General features: G+C 52.2%; 1 protein-coding gene across 2 annotated transcripts in view; it reads right to left on the reverse strand.

Moving 5' to 3' along the window:
- Window positions 1-3,212: 3,212 nt before the first annotated feature.
- Window positions 3,213-26,664, reverse strand: part of DLG5 (discs large MAGUK scaffold protein 5) — a 120,283-nt gene continuing 96,831 nt past the window's right edge. For both annotated transcript variants that reach the window (XM_043925222.1, XM_043925221.1), the window contains 17 exons: window positions 25,545-25,668; window positions 25,066-25,207; window positions 23,688-23,800; window positions 22,969-23,058; window positions 22,629-22,779; window positions 19,370-19,532; window positions 19,127-19,260; window positions 18,303-18,449; window positions 15,991-16,174; window positions 15,261-15,409; window positions 14,246-14,416; window positions 13,182-13,378; window positions 8,033-8,176; window positions 7,659-7,786; window positions 7,156-7,265; window positions 6,384-6,493; window positions 3,213-4,948 (listed from right to left, as the gene is read on the reverse strand). In XM_043925222.1, coding sequence (XP_043781157.1) covers window positions 4,845-4,948; window positions 6,384-6,493; window positions 7,156-7,265; window positions 7,659-7,786; window positions 8,033-8,176; window positions 13,182-13,378; window positions 14,246-14,416; window positions 15,261-15,409; window positions 15,991-16,174; window positions 18,303-18,449; window positions 19,127-19,260; window positions 19,370-19,532; window positions 22,629-22,779; window positions 22,969-23,058; window positions 23,688-23,800; window positions 25,066-25,207; window positions 25,545-25,668 — 2,361 coding nt within the window. In that variant the 3' untranslated portion in view covers window positions 3,213-4,844. The remainder of the gene's footprint in view (window positions 4,949-6,383; window positions 6,494-7,155; window positions 7,266-7,658; window positions 7,787-8,032; window positions 8,177-13,181; window positions 13,379-14,245; window positions 14,417-15,260; window positions 15,410-15,990; window positions 16,175-18,302; window positions 18,450-19,126; window positions 19,261-19,369; window positions 19,533-22,628; window positions 22,780-22,968; window positions 23,059-23,687; window positions 23,801-25,065; window positions 25,208-25,544; window positions 25,669-26,664) is intronic.

A 26,664-nucleotide genomic window follows, 5' to 3' on the forward strand; every position in this document is an offset into this window, starting at 1 on the left:
AAACCTTAATCTCTGTGTTATAAGCAAGCAGCTTAGCTTGATACATAAGCTAGATTTTTTCCATTCTTAAAACCTCACTAAAACAAAAGAAATACAGTAAAAAGATTCCTTTTAAAAAAAAATCCAAAAATACAGGGAGAGCAGAGAGGCATGTAACCACAAAATCATTTTAGAAGCTGAGAAGCAGATGGACTAGTGGAAAATTATTTAGTAGACCTGAGCCAAATCCTAAGACAACAGAGGAAAAAGAACTGTGGCATTACTTTAGAACTTGGGGTGGAGAGGATGGCTTTAAAGATGGAATTCAGGAAAGCCCATGAGAAACAGATTTCTGAAGTCCAAGCTACAGGGTTAATGCATTTCCCTGAACTCAGCAGAAGCCAGGAGGCTTTTCAGCCTGGAGAATACTGAGAGGATTCCTGGATTAGGTTTCACCAGGCACAGATCAGAGAACTGGTACCATTCTGAAGAGAGAGGGATTAAGGGACTGCATGCAGCCATACTGATACTAAGTCACCTTCCTCTGCAGAAAGAATTCAGATCAGGGGTTAACCCTCTCTCCTCACAAGCAGCACAAGCAGCAGGAGATCCATCAAAAGAGCAAAGAGTCAGAGAAATCAAAAGAACTCCCAGGAAACTCTCAGGAAAGCGGAGGAGGTCCCAGGATGAGGGCTCACACCAGAGAGAGAGAGTAAAAAGTCTGGTCTGGAGCAGGGACTCAAGACAGAAATGTCAAGAGTTATTAGCACCAGGGCCTCTGGCTCTTCTTTTAAGGAAGAGAACATTAAGGTGATCCTGGCCCCATTCTCATTTGCAAGGAGACCAAACCAGTCAATCCTAAAGGAAATCAGTCCTGAATATTCATTAGAAGGACTGATGCTGAAGCTCCAATACTTTGGCCACCAGATGCAGAGAAGTGACTCATTGGAAAAGACCCTGATGCTGGGAAAGATTGAAGGCAGGAGGAGAAGGGACGACAGAGGATGAGATCGTTGGATGGCATCACCGACTCGATGGACATGAGTGACCAAGCTTCGGAAGTTGGTGACGGACAGGGACGCTTGGCATGCTGCATTCCATGGGGTCGCGAAGAGTTGGACATAACTGAGCAACTGAACTGAACTGAACTGGCCCCATTCTCACCTCTCTTAGGCTTGATTGACATGAGCTGATGTCCTTCCCACTCCTCAGATCAGCAGGAGAAGTCAGCATTTACTCCCCTGGAGGGCTCAGCTTTGGCTCACCACTGAAATCAAGAGGATGGTCATAGTGAGCATGGAACTGCAGTCAGCAGCTCCAGCCCTCTGACCATACTCCTGCCAGACCACGAGGACTTGATTTGTGCACAGTACGGTCACACACTCCAAGCGTGATGGCCCCAGTGTCCCCAGGACCCTTTCAAGTCCCTGCTCATTGATTTCCCCAAGAGGAATGGCACTTCAAAATCCCCAGGGAAGCTTAGAGTTTCCCCTGACCCGGAGGTCACACTGCTTTTCCAGCCAACGTCGTCCAACAGCAGCAGAGCTGCCCTCTGCTCTCATAGCTCAGTGGGTGCTTGAAGCCTGGTGTCTTCAAAACCGCACACAATATTGTTTCAAAACACCTCCACCGGAGGGTGAAAACAGAAAAGCGAGGGAAGCGTTAAACCACAAGTCAGCCCAGCACTCCCTCGGGGACAGGGAGAATTCAGGTGTGCTGGGCATTAAGCAGGCTTTCACAGCAGTGGCGTTCTGTTTCTTAGAGACAGACGCTCGTCTATTATTTTTTAGACCATATGTTTACACTGCAGATGCCCTCCTGTATGTATGACACATTTCATGGTTGAAAAAAGACAAAAGCTATAAACTCACAATAGCAAGAACTGAAGGCGAGACCGTCAAGAGCATGGAGACTACATTCCGGAAGGCATGCGCGCACAAGAGAGTCTGCATGATTGAAAATGAGGTCCAGGAAACCCACAGAGAGAAGCGCAGCTGAGGGGGCAGAGGATAAGGCCTGGCTGGCTATGCAGGGCCGGGCCTCGGAGCCCCGTCCCCAAAGAAAAGATTGTCGTCCCACGCCAACTGTTTCCCCACTGTGAGTTCTGCTTGCTCCATGCCCCACCTGCAACTCCTTATATTTCTTTCTGTCTTTGGCATTTGGGACCCATGTGGCCCTCTGCACTGTCAGCCCCAGGGAGCGGGGTGCTGGGGGCAGGGGTTGGCAGCAGCTCAGGTTTCCCAGCCCTAAATTCCAGTTGTCCCACCCCTTTGGTCAGCCTCAGAGCCTCGCTCCAGCTGAAGAGGCCCAGGACTTTGGCCCAGGACTCTGGGTCCCGATCCTTTCAGGTTCTGCTCCTGCATGTGAGGCATCAGGGACTCCTCCAGCCTCCAAAAGTCACGTGTCTCAAGGTTCCCAGAGCTGGGGTTTTGCTCAACCTCCCCAGGGCTAGGAGGGAAGTCCCGCTCCCTACTTATAACTCAGATGTCAGCACAGGATGGGGCCTCAGAGATTCTCTTGTCTGCCCTGTCTCTGGAGGCCCACGCGAGATGTGTCCAAGGTCTCGAGGCTGCAGCTAAAAGTCAGTTCTGCTTTCCAGAAGGCTCTGAGGCTGTGTTATGCAGACCCCACCTGGGGGCAGAGGCTGTGCACTTCCATCCCCTGCCTGGGCTCTGCATGGGTTACAGACGAGCACTGGTCCCCTCTCCTGGCCTTCCTGCCACCCTTGGAATGGGCTTTTGGGCCCAAACAATCTGCCCAGGAGAGTCGAGGGTGGTCTCACACTGCAGTCCCTGGGCCAGGCTGGGTCTTCTTCACCCCCAGGGCGCAGTCTGGGTCTCGCCCCCTGGTAGACATAGACAGGGACCCGGCTGAGATCACGAGGGGATCCTGGTGTCCTTCACGCCCCTTTGCTTTTCGCAGCCCAGCCAAAACCTGCAGATCTGAACATGAGCCCCCAAGGGCAGCACTGGAATCTTAACGCACGTGAGCTGCCTGGTTACAACCAGCGCGCGTGCTCTACTGGCCAGATGGACACATGGGAGGGAAGGAGGGAGTCGGAGGGGCTGACACTGCAGGTGAGAGGGGCGCCCGATCATCGCGAGAGCTGGAGGGAACCTCACAGAGCAGCCAGCTCCAGCCGAGTGGCGCAGTGGGGGATGGCTGTCTCAAACGTAGGAACGAAGAGCTGAGGAGGCGGGGGAGGGGCGGAAAACACACGAAACACAGGTGTCTTCACAACGAGTTACAGAAATTGACCTTTATTTATTGTACTAAAGTCTGTTTAACTTTTGATACAAAGGAAGGTTTTAGTACAGAAAACCCCAGTCTGTCCGAACAGTACCCGTGCACACTGTACCATCTCTGTGCCAACCCCAGCCGCCCAGAGCAGTGGCCTCGCGGGTGCCAGCGAAACCCCGCGACGGCCTGCGGTTGGTCCCAGCTGTCTGAGCCAGAACACGTGTACCTGTGAAATGAAGGGCAGCACTGAGACTGAAACGTGTCTCCTTGCGAACAACTGTGCAAGAAAATATATCCCTTTTTAAAAAAATGTCAGTATGGCTAAACTATAATCTAGTGTCTAGAATTACAAAGAATAAAATGAAATCAGCGATTTCTTGCTAGTAAAATGAAATGTTAGGAACAGTATTAAAATAGAGGTCCTACCCCAGTGACACTTACCCAGAGCCCCGTACAGTACCTATTATTAACAGGACGCACAGTTTAAGGAGGAACCACATCAAATCTTCAGCCAGGAACATCTGGCATCAGATGCGTTAAAAAACAAAACAAAACAAAACAAAGACATCCTCGTGGAGCTCTGCTCATGTTGCGAGAGCTGAAGCCAAGACTAGATAGATCCCAGTTTCTCTTTCTTGAATTTTAACAGTGACCACATTGATCCTTAAGCTTCCGTAAGAGCTCTCTATTCAGAGTCTGAAATACGAATTGTTTTTAGATCAAACAGAGCTGATGTGCCTGCCCCACTGTAAAGCATTTGGGAATTACTCTGCAAAATCTGCACTGGTAAAGGCTGTCACTATTCACAGAACCTAAGGAGGACCCAGTGGCACGTCTCAGCCCCAGCCTGACACCCTGCCCAGAATTGGTTGTGTCACAGGGAACCCATGAAGCTCTGAGGATCAGAGAGAACGCTGGAATCATGAACACAGGTGGATGAGAAGCAAGAGGTGGCAGAAGGCAGAAGACGACGTCTGAGGGATGCGCCTACAAGACGGCGGAAGTCGCCTTCTTAGGTGCAGGAGGAGAGCACGCAGCCCCACGAAGGCACTAGCTCCGAAGCAGCCGCAGTCACAGGGGCCTTCCAGGAGAGGGGCCCCCGAGGAGCAGGGCGTTCATCAGAGCTCTGGTCCCCCTGACAAGAGCCTCCCGGAGCAAAGCGGCCCCCAGAGAGGTTCCAGAGCCGTCTCGCTGAAAGCGGGCAGAAAACCAACATGAAAGCCACAGTGAGGAGGAGGGCGGGGCTGGGCAGCGGCAATGTGGAGCCGTTCAAGTAAACATCAGCAACCGAATACTTAGAAAAGGCTTGTAAACTTGTGATCTGAAGGGTTCTCTTTGCAGCATCTCTGTTGAGCTGGCTACAAGGAAGGTTGGTGTCGAGTCCCACACCCCACAGTCTCTGTCCTAAAGCACACACATGTGGGAGAAGCACAGTCCGCTGGCCGGGGTCCGGATCCCGTCCGTCTGTGGCCTTCCATCTACAGAGGAGGTGCTTCTGGAGCCCTGGTTCAAGGATCCCTCCCCTCCATGTTTACACACAGAGGTGTCTATCTGTAGTCACTGCAAAGAGCTGCGCCGGGCGGTGGGGCTGGAGGCCAAGCTACAGCCGTTCCCAGCGCTGTGCTCTAGAGAGGGCAGGCTGGGATCCACAGGACTTTATTTTGCTCTTGATTGACCACGGCCAAGATCTGAGTGCAAATGCTCGACAGGGCTCCTCCCTGGACGACCCCTGCAAGAGAGCCCCCAAACACACATGTCATTGGCTCAGAGGAAGACACCCAGGAGGAGGCAAGTAAACAGATCTTTCACTCTTCCTGCTGCTCTGCCTGTTTTCAGCTACTGGCTCAACTGCTCTACCCCTGCCTTACTTCTCTTCCATCAGCAAGAAATTGGAAAAGAAAAAAAGTTGAGTGCAAATCACTTTGGCTTTTTATCTATCCCTCTCAGCAACTGTTCGCACGATGTTAAAATCTGGGGCTCACACGAAGGCCGGTGTCTGATTTTGCCAGGCTGCCCTGACCCCTGTAATGGGGTGACAGGATGTGACTATGCACATGATTTGCCAGGCCCCACAGCAGCGATGACCCGGGCTGGTGCACCTAGTTGTGCAACGGGGAGTCCCAGAACATTGGAAAGCAGTCTGGGGTATGTTGTGACGGTCCAATCGGCAGCAGGATTCTAGACGGAACAAGGCTGGGTCTCAAGAGCTGGGCACCCCGTGGCCCAAAGAAGACTCTCGGCTCAGGCCTGCTGCCCGGCAGGGTTTCATCACCACGGCCCAGCAGACACTGGAGAAGGGCTCTGTGCGTGCTCCATGGAGCAGTGCCATGCCCTGGCTTCTTGCCACAGATACTGACAGTGAGAGTTTAGAAACTGCTATGACAATGTGACGGAGTAATTTCACATCTGGTAAATCTGATAAAAAGTCAAAGTCTGTATGTCGTTAAGTTTTGAAGTTTTAAATTTTCCTTTCTCTAGTAAATTGCTAAAGTATTTAACTGAAATATCGGTCTGTAATGGATTTGAAATTAAAACACAAACACACATACACATACACAGAAGAGCCGGGGCTGGGTTCTGAGACCAAATATTGCATGAGAAGCACCAATCATAATAACACTCTCTCCAAGTTAAATTAAAATCAGTCTCCACCTCTCTTGACAACACTGTTGTTTGTTATGCCCCCTACAAATGATTGATTTCATGGGAGAAGTTGGAAGCCACCAAGTACTATAGCAACTGGTAAATTAGAGTTTCTTTTAGTTTGCCTTGTTTCAAAGACGAGACAGTAATGGTGCAGTTTGTCTTAAACTCCACTGCAAAACTGGACTACCCTGGAGGGTGCTGGGGACGGATGGTCACGGCTACCACCGCTGAGGCACCTGCCTGGGGAGTGCCGCAGCTGTGCCACGCGGTGCCTGTGAGGCCATAACAAGACCAGATTATGACCCGAGGCCAGAACTAGTGAACTTTACCTTTGGACCGGCAAGTCCCCGATGCCGCCCTGTGCCTGCAATGAGATCATCTGTAATGAAAGTGCTCACTGCGGTGGCGTACCAGGTCCCCCGGAAGTGCGGGCTCTAACCACTTCTAAGAAGGGCATCCTTGGGAAGGCTGTGTCCGTTCTTGCCACCCGCTCCTCTCTGGGCCTGACGCACACCTACCTGTGAAGTACCTGCTGTACTCCTGTTCAATCTTCTGAGCCGTCTCAAACTGCTCTTTGGAATGCCTCTGAGTCACCTTGTCCTTCAGGTAGGTGGGGTCTCTCTGCTCCCTATCGGGACATCCAAGAACCTGGCTGAGCCTTCCCACCTTCCCCATGCCCTCCTCTCAGCCTCTCTGTCCAGAATAACAGGGCTACCCCCCCACCGCACGTGCGCCCCTGGTGGAGCACAGTGCAGCCTGCTGGCCCCACAGGGAGCTCTGGGCAGAGACGGGGAAGACACCAGATGCCCCAGCTGGCCCCCGAGTGCAGGTACCAGAAGATGGGGAGCACCGAAAGGCAGAGGCAGGGGGCGGGGCGCAGGGGCTTGGCAAGTCATTAGCCTAACCACAAAAACTGAGCTCAGTAAGACCAAAGGCCCGTCCACATCACGTCCGCTGCCGGGAGAGCTGGGCCACCCGGTTCCTGTGTCGTGAGCACCAAGAGGAAAGGCAGGAGAGGGAGAGGGGGCGTGGGGGTCAGGAGGGAGATATGCAGACAAACTGACACAGGCTCGAGGCGCTGTGGCAGCCCCCAAACAGTCGGGAGAGGGATGGGGAGGGCTGTGCTGGGTTAACACGACTGGCTCGGTGTGAGATGGGCACGTGGGGGAGGGTCACTCCTACACAGGATGCCTGTTTCGAAGCCAAGGCCCCGCCACCTCCCATGGCTTTGAGCCAGCAGCCCATGCCCAGCAAGGCCCGGGCCGAGCCCCTAAGGAGCCTGGCACCTACTTGATGTGCTTGGCGCTCTTGTAGTGGATGAAGATGACGATGGGGTAGATGTGCATGTGGTGCAGTCGCTCGATGGCGTGGGGGGCGACATCCAGGAGACAGTGCCGGTTCTGCAGGGAGGGAGACGGTGAACACCCAGGCAGGGGCAGAGCTGGGCCTCAGGAACCCAGCCTTTGTCTGCCACGGAGGGGACCCACCCCTCACCTGACACTGCCCGGCCTTGCCCTATAAGTGAATACATAAGGTGCTACTGATGAACAAGGCAGCAAAACCACTCTGACATGAAGAAGGCATGTGACACACGGTGGGGAAACCTCATCCAGGGCAATCCCTCCCCACAAGGCTGTCAGCTTTGATGATGGTCAAGGCTGGGAACGGGGGCTGTGTGGGGTCTGGACAACCCAACTCCAAACCCCTTTCCTGCCTTTACCCAGATACAGGAACTTTCTAAAGCGCCACCCCACCTTGGCCTCAGAAACCTTACGCAGAAAGCCAATGGGTACCTTTTCTGTGATCTCCTTTATGGAAGCCACAGTGGTCACGTCAAAGTGGCCACTCCTCCGCTTGTAATCGACAAACAGGCAGTCTTTGACACCCCGCTCGATGGCCTGCTGGGAGGCCTTCATCACCTCTGCAAAGCACAGACACAGGAATCAGCAGGTCTGGCACTGTGAGCTATCACTGCACGGGCAAGGGAAAAAACACTGCGCAGAAACCCAGCCCTGCCATCCTCACTCCCAGAGAAAGAACCAGAGGCTAAACGCTGATGCGACCCAAGTCAGAAGGACTCTGCAAACACTGAGATCCATCCCTGGGAAGCAGGTGGACACAAACACAGGGACGGACGCAGCCCAGCAGGCCCGAGGGCCTCCCTTACCAAGGGGGCATCTGCAGAATTTGCCGGGCGCCTCGTTGACCAGCATCTCCTTCACCACATCCAGGAAGGGCCCCAGGATCAGGACGGGCCTCAGGGAGGTGCAGTCCACCTTCTGGACCCGCTGATAGGCCAGGCTCACTGAATCTGAGGGGGAGAGGGCAGCAGGGGATGGGCACCCACCCAGAGCAGAGGGGGGCTGGGAGGGGCTGGGGACCCCCTGCTCCCCTGACCTGGCTTACCCCAGGCAGACCTATCTCCTGCACTCCACAGGTCCAGAGTCGGGTACCCAGCTCACTCTGGTCTGCCTGGGACTCGCCCAGGTTTAGCTCTGAGAGTCCCACACCCCAGGCACACCAGGGCAGGGCCACTGCACAGTGTCCCCACTCCATGGACACCACGGCGTTGCAGCACTTTATTCTGCTCAAACTCTCCGATGTGTGTTCAATGCGTGGTCCCCTGACTCCTATTAGACATTCTGTTCTCTACAGGTGCCACCTCCCCTGAGGGGGTGGGTCGTGTGACCCAGACCCACCCCATGCAGTGAGCAAACTATCCCCCTCCCCATGAGCTGAAACGGACAGGATGAGGGGCAGTGACCCAGCCCTGATCCTGCAGATGACGACAACCCCCAGGAAATGACAGAGCCAGGAGACAAAAGGGACCTGGCTCCCTGATGGTCCCCAGAACAGAGCTGCCTCCAAGGGACTGCCCACCAATTCAGACTTTTACGTGGCAGAGAAAGAAGCTTCTTATCATGCTTCAGCCATTGTTATTTGGTCTCAGTTATAGCACTCAAACCAATATCCTAGTTGATACATGCAGTTAAGCCTCCCCTTCCACAAAATGAATAAAAAATCCTCGCAAAAAGAGATAGCCTAAAACCAGCATGCAAATATCTTCCTGACATCTCCCAGGTACCAATCACTGTGCTGGCATCTCAGAAACACTTTTTAAAACTTGTAAACACTTTTAAAAAAATAGAAAACACAGACCCAGTGCAAAGAACTTCTTCCAAGAAGAGATAAAAACACCCCGTCTTTTAAAACTTTGAACATGACAGGTAAGCCAGGCATCTTCTCTGACCCGTCTTCTCCAGTCTTGGTCCCTGGCAGCTTCCTCTCAACTAGCATCATAGTTGGTTATAAGGATTTAAAGCATATCCCATGGACAGAGGAGCCTAGCGGGCTACAGTCCATAGGGTCACAGAGTCAGACATGACTATACTATATCCTTCCAGAGGTCAGTCTTCTATGTTGACTTTTACGTGCTCAGAAAACCTAGAAAATGTGTATGTCCAACAAAAATGACCTACAATAAATATTCTGCAACTCCTTCTTTCACTCAGTGTTATGTTTCTGTTGAAAGCATCCCTGTTGATTCACACTGATCCCCTTTTATCCTTTGGAACATCCTAAAACACGGATGCACTGCACCTATCCATCTCCCTGTGTATGGACATTAAGACCATGTCTTCAACTCAACAGAATCGTCTTCTCCCCTAATGACTATTAACATTCCACACTGAGGGGCACCAATTTAGCAGTTTCCTGATCCTCTCAGAACAGTCTGCTTTGTCAGAAGTCCTCACAATAACAGAATCATAGAGGCTACAGAGCCTCTCACAAGCATGATATTCAACCAGAGTCAGAGGCCCACAGAAAATAAACTCCCTGGGAAGGGTAAATATACAAACATACAATCTGGAAGCAACCTAATGGAGGTATGTAGACTCCTTTTAAAACTGGTACAGATATTAAAATCAAAAGCATAAAAGTGATTATATACCAAATATTCACCTAGTATAAAAGGAGGTAATTGGTGTCATCCATAACATAAGGGGTGGGGGGAACAGAGAGATGTAGCTTTTATATAAGATTGAAATTAAGCTATCATCAGTTTAAAATGATACACAGTCCTGTGCTGATTCTCTATCGTCCGTCTCTCCCTTCAGTCTCATCCGCCTTCACTTTACTGCGACATCCCGGTTTCAGGGATGGATGGTACCGCCAGAGCTGTGTTGTGCTAAGTCACTTCAGTCGTGTCCGACTCTTCGTCACCCTGTGGACTGCAGCCCGCCAGGCTCCTCTCTGTCCATGGGATTCTCTAGGTCAGAACACTAGAGTAGCTTGCCGTGCCCTCCTCTAGGGGATCTTCCTGACCCAGAAATGGAACCCTCGTCTCTAATGTCTCCTGCACTGGCAGGAGGATTCTTTTCCACTAGCACCACCTGGGAAACCCAGCACAACCAGACAGAAAATCAATAAGGAAACAGCACTTGAACAACATTATAAACCAGTAGACCTAACAGACTCCCCCCTAGAGCCTCCAAGGAAGTATGGACCAGCCAACACCTTGATTTTGGCCCCACAGTACTGATTTTGGACTTCTGGCTTTCAGAACTGTGAGAGAATAAACGTATACTGTGCTGACCACAAAGCTTGTAAGGTATGTGGCAAAAGCCCCAGGAAATGATACGCAGTGAAAGCTAGAGGACAATGAATAATATCTTTTAAATGCATAAATAAAATATTGACCCAACTACAATTCTATATCCAGGGAAAATCTGCAAAATCATGGGAAAATTGGCAAACAGAAACTGCGACTGTCACCAACAAACCTGCATCATAAGAAATGCTGAAGATCAAAACAAGAAAATGGTAATTACACGAGGTAAGGGCACAGTCCATGGGGCCGCAAAGAGTCAGACATGAGTGAGCAGCTGAGCGCACACACATACACACACACACACACACACACACACAAAGGGTGTGTTAACTATAGCTAACCTTATTGTGGTTAATCTTTCGCAACTCATATACATATCAAATTATCATTTTGTACACCTTAAACTTACACGATAATATATGTCAGTTATATCTCAAGTTGGAAAAAAAGAAATGTGGAAGGGAGTATACAACAGAAAGAAAAAATCAGAGGGAAAGAGGATGACAGGAAGGAATGAAGAATAATGGAAAGGATAAATATAAGTGAGTGACTGGTGTGTAAATCAATAACACTGCTGGATTTAAAAATACATATAAAAAATACATATAAAATACATATAAAATGAAAATGATAATCAAGCAAAAAGTAGGGAAGAGGTAAGGAAGTCACGGTGTTCTGATGTTTTAGAATTATTGGGGAAGTGGTCAAAGTCATGATTCATGTTAGTAGTAAGTCAGATATACATTGTGAGGGCTGCTGTAATCACCAGCCCCAAAAGAATAAAACAAAACGAATAAAAACTAAGAGACTGAGGAGAAGGCAGGAAAATAAAAATGCTTGATTAATCCCAAAAAAAGTCGGAAAAGAAAGGGAACATAAAATAGGCAGGATAAGAGAAAACAAATACTAAGATGGTAAATGTATCAGTGATGATTTAATCAGTAATTAAATACTCTGATTAAAGGATAAAAACTGTCACTGATGTGTTCAAACGTGAAAACATCTCAGGCTGTACACTTTCCTGTAGATGAATTTGCACTTTTCTATACACATGTCTCAATAAAATGAAAAAAGATGAAGTGTCACAGTGAGTTAAAAAAAACCCTACATGCTGTTTACAGAACCACGTAAATATGAAGCTGTAATTAAGTATGAAACGATGGAAAAAGATGAACTACGCAAACACTTAACCAATAGAAAACTGGTGTGATAATTATACTTAAACAAAATAGACTTTAAGGCCAGAAACATTACTAGAGATAAAACATTTTATAACGATAAATTTAACAGTAAGATATAGCCATTTAAAGACAACTTCAAAATATGTGTGTGCACGCTAAGTCATTTCAGTCATGTCTGACTTTTTGTGACCCCGTAGACTGTAGCCTGCCAGGGTACTTGGTCCATGGGATTCTCCAGGCAAGAATACTGGAGTGGGTTGCCATACCCTTCTCCTGGGGATCTTCCCGACCCAGGAATTAAACTGCATCTCTTATCTCCCCTGCGTTGGCAGGCGGGTTCTTTACCACCAGCGCCACCTGGGAGCACCCCCATGACTAGACAAATGGCTATTTTCCAAAGACATCCACTGGATATATACCACAGACCAGAGATGGTGTCTACAGAAGAAAAGAGAAGGGAGAATCAAGGAACTATTACTGTGAAAAGACAAATAGTCTTTTTTTTTTTTACATTTTAAATTTAAAAATGTAAAGCCCTATTTTCAGCTCGAAGGCCATATAAGAGCAGGCAGTGAACCAGATCTGGCCCATAGGCTCTGGTTTGCCAACCCCTGACCTGACTATCGTGACCGTGGGCCATGAAACAAGGGTGGGACTCACTCAACTCACTGTGCCTAAGACCTAACTGAAATAACACATGCGGAAGCAGGGGAGGAGGAAGCCAGCTGTCCTGCCTTCTGAGGCCCACTGCCCCCTCCAAGAGCCTGCCTATCAGGGAGGGCACACCTTCCAGGACAGGGGTCACACCTGGGGGTCCAGGGAGCAGCATCCATAGGAGCCTCCTGCTTTACAAGACAGACATACCCTTCCCCAGGGCAACCTGCCAAAGGATGTCTGGCGCTCCCTGACATGCGACCCCAGGACTGGGCGGGTGCCTGGCCCTGGGAGGATCTTGTAAGGATAGACTCAGGAGTAAAGCCAGAAAGATCTGCACAGTGGCCCCTGGTCACACCAAGCAGCCTGGAATAACCCCAAAACAAACTAGAGGCAATGCACTGGGAAAGTACTGCCTTTTGCCCACCCAACACCCTTTCTTCTTTTCTTCCTTTCTAAGAGAAGCTGCTTTACTGAAGCCAGCAGGGCACCAGTGAAAACCTTGCCATTTCAGCCTCTCTTGCAGTTGCAAGCGGTCAATGAGGTGTAAGTGGAAAATGAAGGGTGGGGCTTCCAGGCAAGCTGTTTAAAGAGGCATACTGTTGCCATGTCCTTTTCTTCTCCTTGCTGCCTGAACATGGATGTGATGGCAGGAGATGGGGAGACCTTAAGGACAGAGGACACATCCTACAGGTGGTAGACTCTGAAGACCGCAGTGCCACCATCCCAACCCAGACACGCATTCCTTGATCAGTTACGTCTGAAAAAAGCAAACCTCTGTCTTGTTCAAGTCATTGCAGTGAGGCTTCTGTGGTCAACAGCAAACCTCAGCCTCACAGCCTGCTGGAGAAGCCAGCTCAGTCACTTGCCTTCAAAGAGTGGAATGGAGTCATTGGAAAAGGTGTCCAAGGCAAGGAGGTCTTTCCCATCTTTGGACCCGCTGCGTTTGTGCTTATGTTTCCTTCGAAAGAAGGATCTGCGTGCAGCCGCCGAGAGCGTCTTTGCAGCGCTGTTGTCATCTTTGACTTCAGACATGCTGAGCCTCCGGGAGAATTCTTGGTCCATTCTGAAGACAAGAGTACAGCAGAGCTGGGAAGGGCGGAGGGACCATCGCCTGTCGCCCTGCCCACCTGCGGCGAGGAGAGTCAAAGCTGGGGCTCCAGGTTCCTCCCCCACCCTCCGTGGGTTTCCTGGCCACCTTGGCACCCAAGCCACCGAGGACCCCCTTGGTGCCAGTGCTGGGCAAGTTCTCAGAGCAGCTCAACTCCTGTGTTCAGATGAGGGTCAGAGGGGACTGCTAAGACAGCCTTCACTTGTGACACTAAAAGTTATCATTCCAGCCACAAAAAGAAGGAAAGCATAGAAATGCACTATAACATGGAAGAACCTTGAAAAAAATCATGCCAAGTATAGGGAGTCGGTCACAAAAGGCCACGTGCTGTATGTATGACTCCATTCACAGAAAGTCCAGACAGGGAACCTTATAGAGACAGAAAGGAGACCAGTGGAGGCTCAGGGTTGGCAACAGGGGGCAGGGAGACAGGAGAACAAGGCGGGTAGCTGAAGGGTACAGGGCTTCTCTCTGAGATGATGAAAATATTCTCAAATTGACTATGGTGATGGTTGCACGTATCTGTGAAAACACTAAAAGCCAAGGAATTGCATAGTTTGGGTAAATCGCATGGCACATGAATTATATCTCAACAAACATAAAAGAAGCATGTCTCCTAAGCTGCCACTACACTTCTGACTTGTATACATCACTGACCTAAACTTGGAACAGCTTTTTGGATAAGCTACTTTGGCAAAACTTACAGACCAGAAACTGAGACAACGTCAGAATAAGCCCCCAGCAGCCCAGGCCGTCATCACATGGGACGTCCCCACAGGTGCCGCCTGCCTCAGCCCCAGGCCCAGACTCTAGAACACTCACACATATTTGCTGGGGATCTGCCCGCGCTGGATCTTCTGGGCATTCTCGTCCAGCTGCCAGGCCATCCAGGACCCAAATGAGCCCTGGGGCAAGGTGTCATCCACGTACAGGATGTCGTCTTTCTTAAAGCTCAGCTCGTGCTCCACCTCTGCCAGTCGCTCATACAGGGCCCTGGACCAGGAGATGGAGGGGAAGAGTCAGGCCACAGGCCGCCCTTTAGAGCCAAGCTCCCCAGGGCCACTCTCCTGCTCTGAAGCTCTCCCCAGACCACGATCAGGACCCATCTCTCCCCATTCTAGCAGCAGTTCCCAAAAGAGGGAGCCCGGGATCCCTGGAGATCAGGGCTCCCTCACGCCCATCAGATAAAAGCCTTTTTGCCAAGGACCAAAGCCATATCTCCACTCCCAAAAGAGTCTTTCCCACTTGCACCCCTCCCACATCAAAGTCGATGCTTCCTAAACAGCGGAAACCTCTCAGAAGGGAAACGTGCCATCCTTGACTGAGGAGGCTGTGCCTAGACACAGGGACCCCGTACCTCATGGTACACAGTTAATCAGTACTTTCCATTCCTGTGTGGCCTCAGATCTCATGAAGAAAGCTGCATGCCTCCTAGAAAACGCCTGATGCCTATCCCCGCCCCCTACTCCACCCTTTTCATGTATTACTTCAGGGCACTCTGGATGCTGTGACGTCCACACACACTGCAGAGGAATCTGCAGACCTGAGTCAGGAGAGACCCGGAGAGGGGCACAGGCCACAGGAAAACGAGGCTCAGTGGTGTCAAACTTCCTCAGGCCCAAAACTCTAAAGAGAGAGCCCATCTCGCCCTAGGAGCTTTCAAGGGTTTTTCTAAGTCACAAGCATCTCATCATAAGCTTACAATTTGGGGCCCAAGGAATAATGCTCATAGTCCCACCCCTCAAGGGCAAGAAACACAGGGACATTCACAGGGAACAGTCTCCACCGAAAGCCTCTCCCCAAGCCCCAAGTCCCTGGCAGCCCTGGCCACTGATACCTGATGTAGAAACTGTCGCCAGGCAGGCCCTTGACCTTGGAGAACTCCTCGGGGCGGTACTGCACCTTCAGGCGGACGCTGTCCTTGGGCTTCAGCATCTCCACGTAGACCTCCTCCACCGTTTTGCTGCGCACATCCAGACTGCCGTACTACCCAGAGACGGGAGACAGGGGTCAGAGGGCAGAAGCAGGGAGGGCTGAGCACCCGTGAGGGCCCAGTAGTGGGATAAGGAGGAGATTCAGCATCCCCATCACTGGGCATCCATCTGCCCCACATCCACAGAGGCTGAGGCCTCTGCTGAGTGCCTGCTCTGCCCTCAAGCTGCTCCCAGCAGAGACCCTGTTCTAGCCCCTGAGCCAGTAAGGCCTACTGGAAATACAGCACTTCCCCTTGCTAACGCTCCTTGTAGCTTTCAGTACCTACAACCTACCTCCCCCATCCAACAGGAGACCCAGTGAGAGGGAGATGGCACTCACCATCAGACTAGAGTCCTGAGTCCTACTGCTGCCAGGAGCAGATCATCTGTCCTCCCAATGAGAGTGCCCAAGTTGGGTCCTAATACGCCTGCTTCCCTAATATTTACCCAGAGTGGGTCTGGGTAGCATTCAACACCCAAGGGGGATGCCAGCAGAGGCTGTGCTCCCCCGCCTCCCATGTCACCTGAGATGGCAGGAAGCCCGACACGCGGGCAGAGGGCAGCCTGGCTGCTGCTCGGCAGCTCAGAACTTACCTCAAGGATGAGGTCCCCAGGCACAAGGCCGTCGGGGCCCTTGGCGGGACTGTCATCCTCCACCTCGGCCACAAACACCCCGTGCAGGTTCCCTCCACATAAGTGCACGCCAAGCTCCAACTGGGACTTCTTGATGAAGACGACTCGTGGCTCTGGGGTCTTCTTGGCAGCATCTGTCACCATCCTTTCAGGGAGGAAAATGAAGCTCTTCAATTGTGCACGGGAAGGGAGGCAGGCGTGAAAAAAGATGAAACAATGGTGACACCCTAACCATTTTCTGCTCCCCTCTCAGGTCTCAGGAGGCCCCAGGACCAGAGGAGCCGGGAGCGGGGCTGACACAGACCCTACTTCTAATGACCTGTTTTATAAGCAGGGCACTGAGATGTGGCAGAGGTGAACATACAGCCACTCAGGAACAGAGTGGACATCAACGCCACTGTTTCCAGCCCAGCTGTCCATCACATGCCATGGGTTGCATCTCACCCACCTGGATTGCACTTGTTTTCCTAACTTTATTCTCCTGAGAAAGTCAGAGCCAGGGTAACCTCCAGGCCACAACTCATCCAGCAAATGTTTACTGAGCAGTGTCTGTGGCCCAGAGGGTACTGAACCAAAAGCCACCAAAGAACTCACAACGCAGGGACACTGAAAGCTGGCAAATAAACTGAGCAAAGGCAACGGGGCAGCAATGGAGCCTGATGAGTGGGACCTCAGGGGAGGAGCCAGAGAGTGACAACACTTTTGCTGCAGGCAAGTATATCCAAGATTGCAGAAAAAATATCAAAAATCTCAGATATGCAGATGACACCACCCTTATGGCAGAAAGTGAAGAGGAACTAAAGAGCCTCTTGATGAAAGTGAAAGAGAAGAGTGAAAAGCTGGCTTAAAACTCAACATTCAGAAAACTAAGATCGTGGCATCTGGTCCCATCACTTTATGGCAAATAGATGTGGAAACAATGGAAATGGTGACAGACTATTTTCTTGGGCTCCAAAATCACTGCAGATGGTGATGGCAGCCATGAAATTAAGAGACACTTGCTCCTTGGAAGAAAAGCTATAACAAACTTAGCATATTAAAAAGCAGAGACATCACTTTGTCAACAAAGCGCCATCTAGTCAAAGCTATGGTTTTTCCAGTAGTCATGTATGGATGTGAGAGTTGGACCATAAAGAAAGCTGAGCACCAAAGAATTGATGCTTTTGAACTGTGGTGTTGGAGAAGACTCTCGAGAGTCCCCTGGACTGCAAGGAGATCAAACCACTCAATCCTAAAGGAAATCAGTCCTGAATATTCATTGGAGGACTGATGCTGAAGCTGAAACTCCCATACTTGGGCCACCTGATGTCAAGAACTGACTCATTAATAAAAGCCCCGGATGCTGGGAAGATTGAAGGTAGGAGAAGGGGATGACAGAGGATGAGATGGTTGAATGGCATCACTGATTTGATAGACATGAGTTTGAGCAAGCTCCAGGAGTTGGTGATGGACAGGGAGGCCTGATGTGCTGCAGTCCATGGGGTTTCAAAGAGTCAGACATGACTGAGCTACTGAACTAAACTGAAGTGTACCCATCACGGGCACAGTGAAGGCTCACAAGCAGGAAAGCCCTGAAGATACCCCAGCTTCCAGCCTATGACTTCCGTGAAGAGTCCATTAATGCCATGCCAGAGAAAGGGAGTGCAGTGACGGCCTCATGACCCAGCCTGCATAGCCCTCTCCCCACCTCCCCTCCGGTTCCTGAGAGAACAGGGCCCCCTCCTGCCCACACTAAGGCTGGTCCCTCCTCCTGACTTCTCTCCATGCCCACCCTTCGCATGGCCAGCCCCTGCTCGTCCTGAACGCTGTGACTCGGCTCCCAGCCATGCTCCATCATGGCCCCCACTCCCCCTCCCAGCACTTCAGCTGTGCTGCACGTGCCTGTTCACTGATCTACCCTCAAACCAGGAGCTCCTTGGGGGCAGCACTGCTGTGGATGGCCAGAGCCCCAGCCTGGATGGGTGAGGACTGTGGGATTCAGTATCTGAGAACAAGTGAAGTGAGAAAAGGAGGAGAAAAAGAAACAAAGTAGAGCTAAGAAGGAGTCAGTGGAAAAACTAGAGAAAAAAGAGAGGGCAGGAGAGAGAGAGGAAAAAAGGACTGGCGTGCTCCCCACCCCAAATCCTGACAAGCTGGTGTGCCATCTGCAGTGCAGGGCAGCACTGGGACCCACGTCCCTCAGAGGATGTCCACGGGATGCAAAAATGACCCTCCTGGCCGCCCCGCTCAACCGAGGTGCACTGATGGAAGGCTCTTGGCAAGCAGTTACTGACCTGGAGCTGGGGGTGCTCTGCTTGGCTGGGGGTGTGCCAGGGCCCTCGTCCTGCTCCATCAGCGGGTCAATGACAGAGGGGTGCTCCGGGGTGGCGGCACCGCTGCCCTGGAGCGTGGAGTGAATACCAACGGGGTCCAGGTGGGAGCTGGGGACAGAGGACAGGAAGAATAAGGAGTGGCAGGCAGTTGCCCAGAGCCATCCCTCTATGGTGGTGTTGGGTGGGCTCTGGGATGTGAACAAAGACCAGGTCACACAGCTCTGTGATCTGAGCCCTGAGACGAGCAAGCGCCTTGGGAGCATGGACTCAGTTGTCCACCTGCACGATCTTTCTGTCCTCAACTTGAGGATCCTCTGCAAACGGTGAGCCTGAGGACACATGAAGGCACTGCTCCCCTTTCCTGTGTCTGAGCCTCTCAGCCCCTCCCTTCACCGGCGCTGCACCTCGGGGGCACTTCTCACTCTCCTTACCTGTCCTGCAACCTGCAGCACACAGGCAGGTGTCCGGCGTCTGCCCGTGGGCAGGGGTCAGACCCCTCTATGTGAGAATCCACGTCAGGCCTCAGTGCCTGGCTACCACACACATGTGCCGAGGCATCCTGCTTCACAGGGTGCCTGGCCACCTACTTCCACACCCTATTTCAGGAGGAGAAACCCTCCCCTGATATGTCTCTTCTCCAAAGCCCAAGGCTGCTCAACTCTCCTCTCATGGCAGCAGAATCCCCAGAGCCTGCAGCTGTGGTTTCCTCGAAGCAAGCCAAGCACCTGCAGCCTCCACTTCTCCTCCCGCAGCCCAGATGCCCCCTCGGAGGCCCAGGACCTCACCTGGACCGGGAGTGGCTGCTGAGCTGGTGCATGTGCGGGTTGTACTGGGCCAGGATCGTGATGGTGTCGCACTGCTGCCCAATGATGAGCCGCGCCTGCTGCTCTGTGGCACTCCGCAGGTTGATGCCATTGAACTAGGAAACACCAAGAACGGGCTCACCAAGGAGAGAGGAGGGCACGGAGGAGGTCCTGGGGACTCACAAAGGGACGAGGGGAGGGAGAGAAGGGCGGCCTCCCGCTCACCTCAAGTAACTGGTCCCCATACTCAAGGCCAGCCTGGTGAGCGATGCTCCCCCCGGTCACCTTGGAGACGTAGACGCCGCCCTTCTCCCCACTCACGATGGAGATGCCCAGCGGCTCCGAGCCCTTCTGCAGCTTCACATGGCGTGGCTCCTCCACGTAGGGCCTTGGAAGACAGCCAATGGTTTCAGGGACTCAGACTCAAAGGGAAGGTCTGGGGGGGTCTGAGGTCAGGCATGCATTCGCTACACAGAGAGGGCCAGGGAACGTGGACGCTCCTATGACGACACAGCTGGATGGGAACACGATGAAGTCCACCTTCACACAACGGTGATGCACAGCCTCATGCAATACAAACACGACCCCCAAGATGGACACAGAGGCATCCAGTCCCGAAGTCACAGAGTGGTCCAAGTGAACGTAAACACTGACATACGCAGGGAAAAGGCACGTAGGTTTCCATGACAGGAGAGGAATGGCCTCACGATGTGTAACTCACAAACCTCCAGTGGGGTCTCAGACACCCTTGGAGGAAAAGAAGTGCTTTCTGGGATGACGTTTACCCCCAAAGGGACAACATGAAATATCAGTTTTTATATTTACCAGTACACAGGGTGATGCAAATTGATCATGAGATTAAGCTGCTGCAAACCCGAGGCATTTAAAAGGGATCGGGGAGGCTGGGAGCAAGGTGACACCATGCATTCGCTGGCCCCAGGCCGCCGCCCACCACCCTGTGGGAATGAGGGGCATGGGGGCTGGGGTGGGGCCCTCCTGTCGGGCCAACCTCAGACTCCTCAGCGAGGAGGACCTGGGCCTGGCAGCCGCAGGCAATCTCAGGAGGGATCTGTGGTGGTGGAGGCATCTGGAAGGTGCAAAGGGTTAGAAAGAAGAGAGGGGTGATTGGAGGAGGAAGACAACCACAGACGCCTGGAACGTAACAGACAGACAGACAGCTTCATGACACTGAGCCACCAGGACCACCCTGCACGCAGCCTGAGCTCCAAGCAGAGTGCCACCCCCTCAGGAGCCCCTCCTCCAGAGCACATTGTGAATCCACGTGTGGAAGGGTGGGTGGGCAGCGGGGAGCCCTTTTTGAGGTAATCCTTTTTAATCTCCTGAATGGTTGAAACTTTTATAATATGCAGAGTTTTGTCAAAACAATAAGGCTTCTTTGTAAAAGAGATTCGTAAAATATACTTAATATTACAAGTAGCTTGAAACATAACATTAAGGAGGAAATGTTTACATGTGTACAATAAGATAAAATGCATTTAAACTGTAAATGTAATACTTGTGTGTGCGTGCATGCACACGCACACACACCCCCCCCAAAAGGTTAAATAACAGCAACTGAATCTCTGGTTGATGATCAGTGGTCCCCAACCTTTTCGGCACCAGGGATCAATTTCATGGAAGACAATTTATCCACAAACCAGGGTTGGAGAAGATGATTTTGGAATGATTCAAATGCATTACATTTATTGTGCACGTTACTTCTTATCTAATGCCACCACTGATCTGACAGAAGGTAAGGGTCTGAGGCCCAGATGTTGGGGGCCCCTGAATTATGCAACCTTTTTTCTTTCTAAATCCTCCTAAAACCATCTCCCCCCAACCCTGGTCCATGGAAAAATTGTCTTCCATGAAATATATCGCTGGTGCTGAAGAAGTTGGGGACCGCTGATCATCAGAGATTTAAATTGCTATTACTTCTTTCTACTTTTCCAGTTTACCCAGTTTTCAATAGTGATAGGTATTTTAGACTGAGGAAAAGAGGGACTATTTTTAATGAGTAATCCATCCATCAGCCAGGTCACACACATGTTAAACCTGATGTCATTTAAGCACCATGAAGGCAGGCATCATTGACACATACACGCTCACACACATCGGTTCTCTGTGCCCTATAGAAGCAGCTAAGGGGATGTCCGACTGCATGTGACAAGGCCCCTTCTGATTCTAAGGAACCCACCTTATCGGGGGGAAGACCTGAGCTGGGGTTCAGTAAAACCACACACCCACCCCATACCCCTTCAGGGCCAGTGTGTGCTCCCGTCTGCACGACGCAGGTGAGGTTGTCATGAACACATCCATACACACTGCACCTGACTCCCCTGGGGGCCTGCTGGCAGTTACAGGTACACGCTGTTCTCCAGTTCACACTTGCTAGGTGTGCTGTCTCACAAGTTCAACTGTCAAGTCAGATGAGGTTTTCTTAATGACGGGCCCAGCCAGCAGTATCTTTTCTATGGCTCATAGCAACAAGGGCCCTCGGCTTTTTGGACTGAAGTGGAGGAGAGTAGCTCTAGTCCTTGTAGTGTCGTTCAGTTGTGTCCGACTCTTTATGACCCTATGGACTGTAGCCCACAAGGCTCCTCTGTCCATGGTAATTCCCAGGCAAGAATACTGGAGTGTGCTGCCGTTGCCTTCTCCAGGGGATCTTCTCGACCCAGGGATCGAACCTGCGTCTCCTGCACTGAAGGCAGATTCTTTACTATCTGAGCCACAGAGGAGCCGCAGTCCTTGTAAGTAATTAAGTAAAGGTAAATTTGAGCTTAATCCTATCTCCCACTAGCATCTAGAGAGAACCCTGACAGCTGCTTTTCAAAATGAACCAAAAAATGACTAAGTTGTACATGTATGCCTCATATACTTTTTCTTCCTATGTGTGTTTTATCTCACAACAAAAAGCTTGGGGGGGCAGAGGTCAGGAAGTGCAGCTGTGTTCTGGGGTCAAAAAGCAAAGGATAAGAACGAGTCTGATTCTCATTAGGGTAGGCTGATCGCTAACCAAGTGAGCACAGACAGACCACTTCAACCTCCCGACTTCAGTTTCCTCACCCTTAAATGGGGTCAAGGATGACACTGCTGATCACGGGGTTACACGAGGATTTCACAACTTACTATGTGGACAGTGCCTAAACAAGGGCCTGGGAGGTCGTGAATGGCATCACTCCAGCACAGTCAGTATCAGGTCGACCCCAGCATCACTTGCTGGAGGCCCCCACCTCCGCCTGTGGGCACTCAGTAGAAGAGCTCACCCTGCCTCCCCGGCCAGCCAGGTGCGCCCCTCCTCCTGCATCAGGAGCGCACAGGATTTCCTCATGACGTCCTGCAGCAAGACACCAGCGAAGGCGAGGCGACCCAAACTGCAGCGGCCTCGCTGGAGGTCTACTCTGTCGGCTCTCCCCAACCCCCGGCACCTCCCAGGACCAGCGCTGGCCCACTGCAGGGGCGCCCGTCCCCCGCGCCTGCTCACCTGTCCTTCCTGCGCTCCCCGAGGGCCGCAGGGTTGACAGCAATCCTGGGCAACGTGGCGGCTGAGGTCTGGGACTGGCTACAGGAGGACAGGCCTTCGACGCTGAGGGGAGACTGCGGGGGCGTGCTGCACTCCGAGTGCGACAGCGAGCCTGCCGGGACGGGCGGGTGCGGGCCAGACGGCCCAGACACACGGCCGTGAGCGCAGGGGCCTGAGGCCTGCCCTGCCAGCATTTACGGATGGCGGAGGTGGTGGGGGAGCTGTGAGCGGTGCCCAGACGCCCCCCAACCCTGAGGACCGAGGGGCCAGCGGGGCAGGGAAGCACTGAGAAAGTCCTCACCTCTGTCAGAGCCCACGACAGACCGCGGGTATCTCGGCGTCGATGGGATTTTAATGCGTTCTGCCTTGAACTGCAAATTGCTCGAAGACCCTGTGGCTCCACAAGAAGACAGAAGTTTAGGCCTGCGACTGAACAGTGCCCCTCACTCCCTCCCCAACTCCCTGGGAGTCAAGAAAGACACAGGGTTACATAGAAGTAAGCGGGCCTGGCCATTTTTCCCTGGGGGCGCCTATAAGGTGGGATAGTCAGGGAAAGCAGATGCTCAGTCCCCAGCAAGTGAATAATCGGTGCAGGGGGAGGCTGCCGCAGAACGGTATCACAGTCTGGCTCCAGCCCCGAGCCGACGGTAACCCACATGACAGAGGTCACTGTGGCCTTGTCTCCACAAGGCTGGAAGCAGCCCCACCAGCATCTTATGGGGTAACTGCCAGACTCGACTCCAGGTGGCACTCTCTGTGAGTGAACGGCAACACAACATCCCCCAGAATGACCTCAGGGTAGTGAGCAAGGCTCCTGGGCTAGAGGTATCAGAACAACTACACGGCCTCTGTGGGAAGCTGCAGGAAAGCCGAAGGAAAGGGCTCTGCGTGCAGCATGGAGTCACCCTCGGCCCCCGGGTCAGGAAAGGGGCAGCCAGGAGGTCTGGGCATGAGGGTGTGGATGCAGAGGAAGGAAGGCTGGTGCCCACTCCAGCGAGAAAGCTCCAGTAGCACAGTTACCGAGGCGGGCGCTGGAGGGCAGGGAGTTGGACCCATGGGAGCCTCTCACGTCAGAGCAGTCGTTGCAGGCTCTGGGGCTCAGGTCCAGGCTGAGGCGGCCCTGGTGCTGGACACTGTGTGAGAAGCAGACAGGTGAGGAGCTCAGGAGGAAGACCAGGATGGGACCAAGTGACTGGCTTTCCCAAGGCCCTCTGCCAGCTCAGAGCAACCCAGAAGCTGCTCCTGGGCAGCTGAGGACAGCGACCACCCACAGCCACACGCAGAGGGCCCTGCAAGCCCCGGGCCAGGACCAGGCTCAGTGGGACAGAAGGCTTTCTACAGGGACTGCAGAAGATCTGAATCCTGGGTGGGCAGGGAGAAGCTGGACCGCACCAAGGACAGAGTCCTGCACCTCCCTCAGGGAAGCCCGCCCAGGAGACTGGAGAGCTGAGGGCAGGGAGACGACATAGCCCACGTCAGGGCTGGCCTGTGGTGAGGCCCATCAATGACCTCCTCTAGCTATGAGACTACATCTTATTAGTGCTTGGAGCCTTCCAGTGGTCTTCACTGTACTCGATAAAACCCAAACTCTGCATCGTGGCCACAGACCCTATAGGGTTTGTGCCTTCCTCCTGACTCACCATCTCTCTCTCAGGCTCGCTCAAGCCCGTCACCTCTCTCTCAGACACCTGGGCTACAGCACGCACGGCCCTCCTTCCCAGAACCTCCTCCCCAAGTCCCGTGTGACTGGCCTCTTCTCGCCCCTCTGGTTACGGCAGCATGCCCCTGCATGGGGTCCTCCCCACAGCCCAATCGAACTTCTCACAGCCTAATCTGAACATTTTAGGGTCTTCAAAGTCACTCAGCGCCATCTGATCTGAGTGGTTCTGTTCTCTTTTTAACACCCGCCCACCCCCCACTTGAACACCAATGCCACAGGAGAGGACGTTTATCTGCTTAATTCTACATTATAACCCTCTAAAACTGCAGCAGTCCATGGCTTGCAGTAGATGATCAATTAAAATCTGTCAAGTAACTGAAGGAATGAATGACCTTGCATCAATCTATTCAGTTTTTAAGGCTCTATTCTCATCTATCAACCAAAGAGTGTTAAGAGTAAGGTTGCTATAGCAATCAAGTGAGATGACGCTTATGAACATCCGAGCATACTGCCTGGCACTAAGTTATCAGCTGCCATCACTACCATCTTCCTATAAATACCTTTTCAAGCTCCATATTGGTAAATGAAGAGAGCGACCTTAAAGTTTACTTTCCCTGGGGTCCCAGTGCTACGCTACCAAATCCCTCCCCCATACAAAGCCCCTCTATGTACAGTGGCTTTATGCCCAGGTAGGCTTGGATGGCTGGGGTACAGGGAGGCATGGGCGGCCTCACATACCTGGGATGCAAACCGTGGGGGCCAACCTCTCTGGGGATGGGTGGAGAGCTGCAAGGGCCGACCCTGTGGCTGCGCACAGTGTAGATGGGGTTCCTCAGGACGGAGCTCACAGTGCTCGGGGCCATGCTCCGGGGAACCGTGCCTGGAAACGGGTAGGATGAGACATCTGCCCCGAAACACCCAGCTAGCCCCGGACCTATGCAAGCATCTGGCCCTTCTCCATCATAAAGCAGGAGAACTCTCTTCAATGCTACCTATTTCCCAGACTGCCATGGGGAGAAAACACTCTGAAAAGCTAAAAGATGTCACTGATAAAAGACAAAACACTCCAGGTAGGTCAGCAACTGCAAAATCTTTTGGACCGCTCTGTTGAGGACATGCAGCAGCTCCCTGAAATGACCGTCTCCACTCTGCCTGAGGCTGGGCGGCCCTGTGAGCCCACGTTGACCCTCCTCCCCAGCCCTGCCCTGCCAGCTCACCCACAGATGCCCTGCTGGGGTAGAACGGGGGGTTGCTGTGCCGGCTGGAATGTCCAGGAGAGTAAGGGGACCACTCCTGGAGATCTGGGGAGAGCTCTCCACTGGCCGGGGCGCACTTCTGCTCCTGCAGGACCAAAGGCAAGAGGCAGTGGCTGGAAACAGGGAAACACACGGGCACTGGCAAGCAATTTCTGTCCTCTATGACCTAGCTTCTCCCAGCTCACTATTCATTCATGTTATCTTACACATCTGGAAAAGAAGAACTTCCTTCAAAAATACTGTGGAAGAAAACCACAGAGAAAGAATCTGTTCTTTCAAAGAAATAGATTTTGTGTGTAGAAGGTAGAACACACGTATGCCTCAGGCACCTGTCTATAACAATTCCATGTGACTTGCCCAGCCACGTGAAGCTCTGTGTCTGCCGAGAGGAGCATAGATGTGTTCTCCTGCTCATGGCCATCTCTCCCTCCTAGAAATGACCATTGCTGCTGCTGCTGCTGCTGCTAAGTCACTTCAGTCGTGTCTGACTCTGTGCAACCCCTAGACAGAAGCCCACCAGGCTCCCCTACCCCTGGGATTCTCCAGGCAAGAACACTGGAGTGGGTTGCCATTTCCTTCTCCAATGCTTGAAAGTGAAAAGTGAAAGGGAAGTCGCTCAGTCGTGTCTGCCTCTTCGCGACCCCATGGACTGCAGCCCACCGGTCTCCTCCACCCATGGGATTTTCCAGGCAAGAGTACTGGAGGGGGGGTGCCATTGCCTTCTCCAAGAAATGATCATAGCACCTGCAAAAACTCACCTGTCCTGCTGCCAGCTAACAGATTCACATGTGCTATATTGTTTCCCTAAGCTCTTCAAGGTAGGTCCCTACCACTTGGTTCCATTGTAAAAGTTCAAAAGCTTCCTGCTAGATAAGCAAATCACAGCCCACACCCAAGATGGTGCTTCTCTCCTGGCGTCATGTTACCACCATCATGCACACCTCATGGGACATTCCAGTCTCCTAAGGGAGTCTGCTTCCTCTTGGCATCCACCTGCTACCCCCACCCCCAGGCAGGTGCTGAGAGCTAAGACAGAGGAGCCAGGGCTAAGCCTGAGCTGGGGAACGTTGTACAGGTGAGC

This window comes from Cervus elaphus, chromosome 15 (assembly GCF_910594005.1).
Source record: "Cervus elaphus chromosome 15, mCerEla1.1, whole genome shotgun sequence".
Classification (NCBI taxonomy): domain Eukaryota; kingdom Metazoa; phylum Chordata; class Mammalia; order Artiodactyla; family Cervidae; genus Cervus; species Cervus elaphus.